The sequence below is a fragment of the Trachemys scripta genome, chromosome 1 (genome assembly GCF_013100865.1).
Source record: "Trachemys scripta elegans isolate TJP31775 chromosome 1, CAS_Tse_1.0, whole genome shotgun sequence".
Taxonomy (NCBI): Eukaryota; Metazoa; Chordata; order Testudines; family Emydidae; genus Trachemys; species Trachemys scripta.
In genome coordinates, this window is record NC_048298.1 from 334,992,841 (window position 1) to 335,001,880 (window position 9,040).

The 9,040-nt window shown below is 54.0% G+C and overlaps 1 protein-coding gene across 1 annotated transcript in view; it reads left to right on the forward strand.

Annotated features, from left to right (window-relative positions):
• Positions 1-8,497, forward strand: part of RELT (RELT TNF receptor) — a 28,673-nt gene extending 20,176 nt beyond the window's left edge. Inside the window, exon 10 of the mRNA XM_034779874.1 lies at positions 5,499-8,497. Coding sequence (XP_034635765.1) covers positions 5,499-5,510 — 12 coding nt within the window. The 3' untranslated portion in view covers positions 5,511-8,497. The remainder of the gene's footprint in view (positions 1-5,498) is intronic.
• Positions 8,498-9,040: the final 543 nt, after the last annotated feature.

The following is a 9,040-nucleotide window of genomic DNA, read 5'->3' on the forward strand; positions in this document are numbered from 1 at the left end:
CTGGGCTCTGCAGAATGGGGCTGGGCGGCTGGCGAGGTCACTGCAGGCAGCCGTGCAGGCGGGTCAGGAGATGTAAAGTAATACGGGGCTGTGGAGTGCGGGGTGACGCTTCAGAGCTAAGCGGGTAAACTCCTCTGCAGCTGCTCCCAGAGAAACCACCCCCATTGCCCATGACCCTGCTGCTCTGGGGGAGGGGGCAGGGCGCCTGTGCCATGGCCTGCTGCCGGCATTCTCGCAGCCACATACCGCCGAGTCCGCCTGCCTGGAGCCTGCCTTGAGATGGGCCAGGAGCTCGAGAGCTTGAACATGCAGAACAGCCTCCTGGGGGGCAGACGGGCTGCCACTGGCACATGACGGGCTGCCACGTCGGGCGTTTGCTGGCACTTGTCCCTTAACGGAGACTGAGCGAGTTGGAACAGGCACGGGGGGGGAGGGATAGCTCAGTGGTTGGAGCATTGGCCTGCTAAACCCAGGGTTGTGAGTTCAATCCTTGAGGGGGCCACTTAGGGATCTGAGGCAAAAATCTGTCTGGGGATTGGTCCTGCTTTGAGCAGGGGGTTGGATTAGATGACCTCCTGAGATCCCTCCCAACCCTGATATTCTATGGTTTGTGCGGCATAGGTGCCTGGGCCTCCGGTTCCCCCTGCTGGCCAGTTGCTGAATTACACATAACTGCACAAGCAAAGGGCCTGCCAAAGCCCTGGGCAGTGCTGAAAGGGAAGCTACACAGATGTGAACACCTGGTACATCCGTTTGTTTCAGGCCAGCCCTTTGCTGCCCCGTGGTGCTGAGGGTTAGGGACACTCGAGGGACTGTTCTGGACCAGCTAGCCTAGAGCTGAACGCGGAGAGCTCAGCTGGGCTCTTGAGAGCAGGCTGGGCTCTCTGTTTTGCCGGGCGCCCCACAGGCTGCAGCGGTGTCAGGGTGAAGGGTAGGCGGCAGCAGGTTTCAAAGAGGGAACAGCTCTACAGAGGCTAGGACAGGGTTTGTCTGCATCATGTCGTGGGCTTCTCTGGTTCCTGCGGGCTCATTAGGCCTTCCTGACCCCACAAGGCACCGCCACAACGGTCACTTGCCCTGGAACCCTGCAGGACCAACTGAGTCCTTCTACGCACCTGACCTGTGGCCTGTTGGCTCCAGCCTGTGATTTCCCAGGGCAGCAAACTGCTGCCCAGCTTGTATCTCGGGTCACCTTCAGCCCTGATCGCTCGAAGGGTCCAGCTGGACTCTTTAAACCCTGAGCCTTGATGCTGGACAGGGTGGGGCCCTGGAAGCACATCTCCGAAAGGGTGGCAGTTCTGTGACTGGGAGACGATGCTGCCATCAACACCTACACGCGTTCGTGAGCCTCCACCTCCTTGTTTTGACTTTGTTGCCTGATGAGTGAGAGGCAGCAATAACCCCAGGCCCAGAGTAATACGTCACTGCTTTTGTGGGTCGACTAGCGGAGTGCCCTCTAGTGGTTAGAGCAGCGGGAAGGGAAGCAGGACTCCTGGGTTCGGAGCCTGGCTCTGCCACAAACCCACTTAGGCTGCGCTTTGCTGAAATAAGTCGATGGAAGTGCTCTGAAATAGAGGGTGGGATTTTCTGGTGAGTCCAAGAGATTAAGGAGCACAGGCTACCTTGGCGTCCAATGGGCCTGTGGCCCAAGTGACTTAGGGGCTTTTGCAGAATACCCTGCCCCCGCCCCACTTCCATGTGCTGCAATTAAGGATCCCTCTCTCCCAGCAGAGGGGAATTGGCTTGGCCTGGTTGGCGGTTTTTTGTTGTGATTGATTTTCAGACAAGTAGCACAAATAGTTCAGTCCAAAGCTGGTTATCGCATCAGCCTCTGGCTGGGAAACAGCTCCAGTCCCCCGGTCCAGCATGGGGCAGAGCTTGTCGTGCCAGCGGGGGAGCCAGTGAAACTGCTCCCCCAAAGGCAGAGCTGGGCTGCCTTCCTGTCCTCCCTTGAGCCGCTTGCCCGCTGTAGCCCTCAACCGAGCGCAGGAGCCAGCCTCCGTCGACAGACACAACAACTTAATTATCCTACCGCCTCGGAGCCCAAAGGGAGGAGTAAACAGGAGCGATGCGTCTCCTCCCTCGGACCACAGCGGTCCTCCTCATGGGGCTGTGGAGTCATGTATGGCCAGGCATGCAGGGGCAGGTGTACTGGCCCTGTGACCCTTGTCCAGCACAGCCACGGTGAGGTAAGCGACTTTGTGCCTGTTTGGCTGCTCTGTGATGCAGAGAGGCTGGAGAGGGATTTCTAGTGTCTTTATCTACATCAGACCAGACCAATCCACGCTAGAACGTGGTGCCCGGCACGACGAGTAGCACAGTGCAGACAACCCCTCGTAGCACCACAGCACAGCTGCAGAGCGTGTAGGGTCTGTGCTCTCGCAGGGATGGCATCTGCTGACTTGGCCCTCGGTTGCTGTTCTGGGTCTAACCCCACTGGTCTCTGTGAACCTGGGCTCTCAGCAGGGGCACTGGAACGGTGGGGCGAAGGGGCCATGGTCCTCCCACTTCTTGAAAGTGGATGGGCCTGGCCAGTCCACTTCTTACCATGGCCTTGGTCCCCTGCCCCTCCTCTTCCCCCGACCCCCTGAGGCCCTGCCCCTGGAGATGAGGAAGGGGGGGACAGGGCGTTGGCCGTGAAGGGGGTGGGGCCATGAAGGGGGAAGTGGCCCTCCCACTTCTAGGAAAAATCCCTTGCCCCTGATATTAGATGGTCTTTCCACTTGAAATGCCAGGCTTTCTCTTCATGTGGGTGGTGAGCACAGCTGTGGGGCTTGTGTAGCTCTTTGGGTTGGGGACTGCTTGGAGAATGAAGTCATCCATCACCCTCCCTTCTAACAGCGAAGCTCTTCTCTGACTCAGCAGGCTGAGAGAGGCCAAAGCTGAGGCTCCTTACCCTGAAATCAGAGGTTCAAATCCTACTTGGTCAACTCTACCCTTCAGCATTACGTAGACTTGGAGGGTCTCTGATTCCTAGTGTTGTACTTAAAGTACTGCACAGGATCTTTTCAGGGGGAATAAGACAAAACACCACATTTATTAGTAATACATGTATTCATTAACACTGTATTATATGCATATAATATATTACACTTACACTCACACACACACACACAAACCCATTCCGTCTTGTTGTTACCAATTAGTTGCTCCCCTTAACTTCACTGGCCAGGTGAGTTAGATGGGGGAGGGGGTGGAGCCGGGCTTCTGCCGATCCGGATCGATGCTCCCATGTTGACAAGACGAGACCCAGGGTCCTCTGCAAGACACCTCACTTTTATAGCAGCTTTCCTCTTATGCAAATCTAGACCAGATTCAAACTCTGTGTCTGTGTCCATTGGTCCTTTGTGCTGCTTTCTTTTGAGTGTTGTCCCAATGCTGCAAAGAGGGTGTTTCCAAAAGAAGGTGCTTTTGGTTGGTATGTCTGCTTGTCTTTAATGAGCCCACTTGACACGTTTTATTGTTCTTGGGTCTGGCTCCCAGCCCCTCTCCAACAGTTGAGGCTGTCTGGAGGTGCTGCCTTCCATGCCTTGCTCATCCACACCTCATTCATTCAACAGGGCAATTGATTAAGAGTGGGGGCGGGGAGAGCTCTTGTTCTACTGCTAGCAAAAAAGAATTTTTTCTTCTATCTTATTCTATCCTTAGGGGCTATAATATTATACCAAGGGCAATGCAAAGTTTCTAAATGAGGCTTTGATACAAAGTCCCATGAAAACAGAGGTCACACGTGGGTAGACCAACCACAAGGTTATACGAAGAGGCACAATGTAAAGTTATATGAAAATTATCAGAGATTGATCTACACTAGATCCCACCCCACTACAAATAATCGCCCTTCCTAACTATGGCAGCAGAAAACCAGGTGTTGGGAAAGAAGGCCCTGCCTGGTCCGTAACCCAAAGTGAAACCCTCGGGCAAACTAGGCCATTTGAGCCATTTTCCCTAAAAACCTGAACCCGTTAAAGCAGTAGGGCAGGTCAGTCTCAGATGTTCCCTTGATTACCTGAACCTCCATTCACCCTGATGTTCTGTTCTCAAAGACCGCTTCAGACTGAAAGCTCTTCAGGCCAGGGCTGGTCCCTTGTCGCGACAGGCGCCCCCAAGAGGGGCTGTGTTGTCAATAATCCCATTGCATGGGTGGAGGAGGGGGGTTCCAAGGAAGTGTGAAGCTTTTAATCATGCTAAACTCCAGTGGTGGCAGATCCGGCAAGCAGAGCTGCCCAGCCAGGTGTGCCCATCGGGGAGCTGGCTGCCCAAGGCAGGGGGCCATTGTGTAACTCCAGGTGCAGATTGTCCATCTGGTCATTCTACTGCAGTCCCTGTTTTGGCGCATTGTCTTGAGTCTTGATGTATGGGGACACCCCCGGTTAGACGCTCAATGCTCACACTGACCAGGGAGAGGATGGCTTTGGCTCCTAAGTATCATCCGGTTTAAAACACCTGGATTCCCTGGAACCGTGAATGCCCAGCAGAGCGCTGGCTGACTCAGGCCCTAGTGAAGCAGCTAATGTGATACGGTTGGGTTTGCTCTGTAGGGGTCCTTGAGATCTTTAAAACCCAGATCCTGTCCCCCACTATGGAGACTAATGTTCTCCTTGTCTCTCTTGGTGGGGCGGGGGCAGAGGGGGGTCCCTGAGGCCAAATTTTTCTTTCCATAGAAGAGGAAAGACTTGGGTGTCAAGCTGCCGGTGGCTCTTCACCCTAGAAGTGGGGCTGGGTATGGACTAAGTTGTATGTGCACGCTGGCACGTGTGTGGCGGTCTACGGGGATGTAGCTGTATTACCCCCTGGACACTTCTAGTAATTATCTTCCAGGGCAGCATGGCTAGGGGTCTCTTTCTAGACCGTAACCTGCCCTCACCCTTCAAGCACCTCCCAATTAGATGCAAGGCTGAAGGGATGTGGGGGTGGGCATTGTAGCAGACTCAGCACCAAGGCTTCCACAACCAGCCTGTTATAACCATCCTTAACTCTCCTGTTCCCTTGCATGGTTCCCCAAAGCTCTTGCTAAATCTCCCAACACCTCCGTGAAGTGGGAAAGTAGGCTTAGCCCCACTTTACAGATGGGGAAAACTGAGGTATGGACACACTGAGGGCTTGTCTACAAGGACACACAGGACAGTTAATCTGAATTAACGTTCAAAATGGATTAAAGTGGCTTTAATTCGGTTTAGTTTAACCGAATTAATGCTACTTTAATTCTGAGCGAGGGGAGTTGAATGTAGTTTTTTTGTTTTGTTTTTTTTAACTAATCCACTTTAAATTACTTTTGGATTAACACAACTGGGTGTCCCTGTGTAGACAAGCCCTAAGCGACTTGATCCAGGTCCTACTGTGAGCCACTGGCAGGGCCGGGGATGGGACCCAGGAGTTCCTCTCACTCCAGGACCCAGCTCTGTCAGCGTTTTGCCAAGCTCGCCCTTGTCCTCTGTGCTGGCTGCCGCCCCAGAGGCTGCGTGTTGGTCACACGTCTCTTCTCTTGCCTCCCACTCCAGGTGATCATCTGACTCCCTCACGCACCAGGAGACCTGAGAAGCGGCTCACTTGGAGGCTTCTGGTTCAACAGTCCACCCAAGAAACGCACACCCTGGGCGATGCTGAAGGCGAAGAGTGACACTCATTTTCCCCTCGGGAGAGCACCACCACCCTGGAGAATCGCAAGGCGCAGCCCCGGATACCAGGGCCCGGGCCGGCAGGGAGGAGCTGAAGGACATGCCCAGCATCTCAAAGCATTTTTCTTTTAGGGAAGGACTTGCGGGGAGGGGAAGGGGGCGCGGAGGGCTCGGGTGCTGGAACAATTCGTATAGTGGGGGTGTGAGAGCCACTGAACCAAACTGTAAACCCCACTTGAAGCCAGCAGGTGCGGCAGCCCCCCTAGTTCCAGGACCTATGGGAGGGATGGGGGATTCTTTGCCGCCCAACTGGAAAAACTATGCTGCCTTCTTTAGATCATGGGGGCTGTTGCTCCAGCAAAGGGCAGTGTTCTTAAACTAGGGGCTGGGGCAGAGAGAGAGGCAGCTTGTTGTTGGCCTGGAGCATGTTCCTACCTCCCATGGGCTCCAGGATGAGTGGGAACGTAGCATTGCAACGTACCAGGCTGGGGTTGGCGGCTAGTGGTAGGGATGGCGAGTTTGGCTTTCTCTTTCCCCTTCATGAACAAAGAGAAACCCAGGTGACTTGCAGTGAAACTCTCTGGCTGTAGACAGCCCAGCCGCATGTTACCAAAGCTCTGTCTACTTTCACGTCCCAATGGTGATTGCATTAGTCCAGTAAGGGCACAGCTCTCGCAGCGTGATTTTTATCATGTCTCGCCGCATCTGGTGTTTTTTCTTAAAGCCCCAGCTCCTGGGTCCATGTGATTAGAGGACACACTCAGCTTTCATTAATCCCCCTTGCTCGCCACGCCCTAAATTTCTAGCTCGCATGGTTGCGGAGAAAAGCTTGAACATGTGACCCCAATGGCTCAGAAACCAGAAACAAAATAAAATGAACCAAAATTTTAGGCTCCCCCTCTCCCCCCCAAAAATCATAATTTTTAAACCCCTCTTGTGATTTTTGAATGTGTGTAGTTGGCCATGGTGCTCCCATCTCCCCCTAAGAGGGCTAGTGGAGTGTAGTAGCTAATGGAGCTTTAAAGAGACGCACAAAAGTTGCAGGGGAGGAATTTCCTCAAGGCACATTTCCTCTGTCGTTCCTGCCTGGGAGGGAAGCAGGGACCATGCTCCATTGAGCTGAGCAGTGCCAACCCTGCCTCAGACAGACCGACTTTATTTCTGTTTGTGGGCAGCGGCCAGGGGGCGGCTTTTCAAGCAGGAAGCTGCATTTACTGGTTCAGAAGCTCAGGGACTCTCTGCTTGGTGTTTAATTTTGGATCTTTGGCTTTAGCGGGAAGAGCTGTGCGGCTGGGTTGTGACAGGATGGTCCGTGTCTGGGGCCGGGTTCTGCCTGCTGCCCAGCGCTAAGGGGCTGCCCCAGCTTACTCGAGTCAGTGGCTGACTTTGTGTTTGCTGCAGTGGTGGAAGCTGATTCGGGACCCAACCAGGTCTCCGCTCTGGATGCTAACACTGCACATGAGGCTGTGGGGAATTCCTCCCCCTCCCCTTCAAACTCTCAGCTCAGGGTTACTTTCCAGTTTCTCAGTGAAGGATTTTTCTTAGAGCCTTGTCCGCGGCAGAGGAGAGCAGCGGCTCTGTCAGTTGAGGACAATGTTCTGCTGGGGGCAGTTACCCCTCTAAAGAAGGGAAATTGTTGCTGTTAAGAACGACTTACCTTTTTTTTTTTTTTTTTTTAAATCCGGGAACAGAGAGAGCGGGGCTTTTGGGCTACCCCCTGGCATCCATGAAAGTGCTGGCCATTCTGCCTACGCCGCCCTAGGGCAATCCACCGCCCCCTTTAGAAAAAGGGATGGGTGAGTTTTCCCAGCCAGCCCTTTAGTGGCATCCATCCTTTCCCACTGGATGAGGATTTCACCCACTTGTTCTGATGGCCTGGGGGCTACAGGCGGTCAGATTAATGAGCCTGTCGGCTTTAGCACCTGTGAAGCCTCTTGACTATCCTCAGGGCTCCCTGCCCAAGGGGCCTCCTGGCCAGAGAACCCTGGGGCTGACCCTACTTGCTCTGTTCTCACATGGCAATGGCTCCGCAGGTCGGAGAGGGCATCATGCAGGATCTGCCAGGGGGCTGCTACCGTTTCACTCCAGCTCACTTAGATCCCATTCAGAGCTCTCCTCTATGACCGGGCATTATTGCAGGGCCCATCCTGTGAGCAATGACTAATGCTTGGGGGCGCTTACCCAGCAAACCCGCCCTGGGACCACAAACTCCAACAGCATCTTCCAGTCCTGGCCCTGAGAACACTGCAGCATCGCGGCCGGGCGTGCGGCACGTTGGCCCATCACTCTAGCGTACTGCAGTGTTGCATTAACAAGACCGCCCCATAATTCTCAGTAGGTCAAAAACTCCAGGACTGAGACCTTCAGAAACAAGGCCGGGGGAGCCCCTCTGGCTTTTCAGTGATAATAGATCAGGTAACCAAGGCCCATGAGCCGCCTCCTCTCGGGTGGGGGGAAGCTTAGGTATGCATGTTGCAGCGCTACCGTCATGTGCTAGACATGGTGCAAGATCTGGGGCCAGCATCTCTGTCCAAGCCCAGCATGCGGCTCCTGGGCTGGCATCCCTCACCCCAGCCCTCCTAGGGTGTTATCCCATTGTTTACAGTAGGGTTAATTCTACTATGTATTGTCCGTCACTCAGTTGTGTTGTCCATTGTTCTGTTTTGTACCTCACGTGCTCTGTTATTTATGAGGGCGGTGCGGGGATCTGCTTTTTAACCACGTTTGTACAGGCCTCCCCTGCGGCTGGCGGCGTCCCCGGCTTGGCCCGTGCCTTTTATTTATTGAAGACGATATTGTTTTTAAAGCCATCGTTTGTTTTTAGCCTCCTGGTTTATTTGTGTAAGTCGATAACTAACTAAATAAACCCAATGTCAAGTGAAGGTGAGGTGTTGGGGGATTTGTTTGTTGGTCGAGCCTCTTTCTTCTCCGCCTGTGTTTGGGGAGGCGGGCGTATCTCTCAGGCACTGCCACACCAGAGGCCTGCACTGCACCACTTACTTGCGTTGAGAGGAAGGATGGGCTTGTGGGTAGGGCACCAGCCTAGGACTTGGGAAGCCTGCGTTCAAGTCTCTGCTCTGCCACAAACTTCCTCTGTGGCCTTGGGCAAGTCACTTAGAAAGCGATGTAGGTGCTTAAGTCCAATGGGTGGGTGCCACTGACCTTCTCAAAGCCATCATGCAGCTGCCACTTAACCATGGAGATGCCTAAGTTTGCATTGGTTGGTATGTACAAAGCTACCTCAAGGTCTAACGCTGCCCTCCAGCTAATGAGCTGCTTGGAGCCCTCGCTCAAGCCTCAGGATTCCCACAGGAGGTGAGCCCATGCCTGTCTCACCAGGCATGCTGAGAGACTTACAAAAGGCAGCTAGAGGTGAGCCGGGTGTGTGCATGTGCGCCTAGGTCATTAGGGCAATCCCCTAAGTT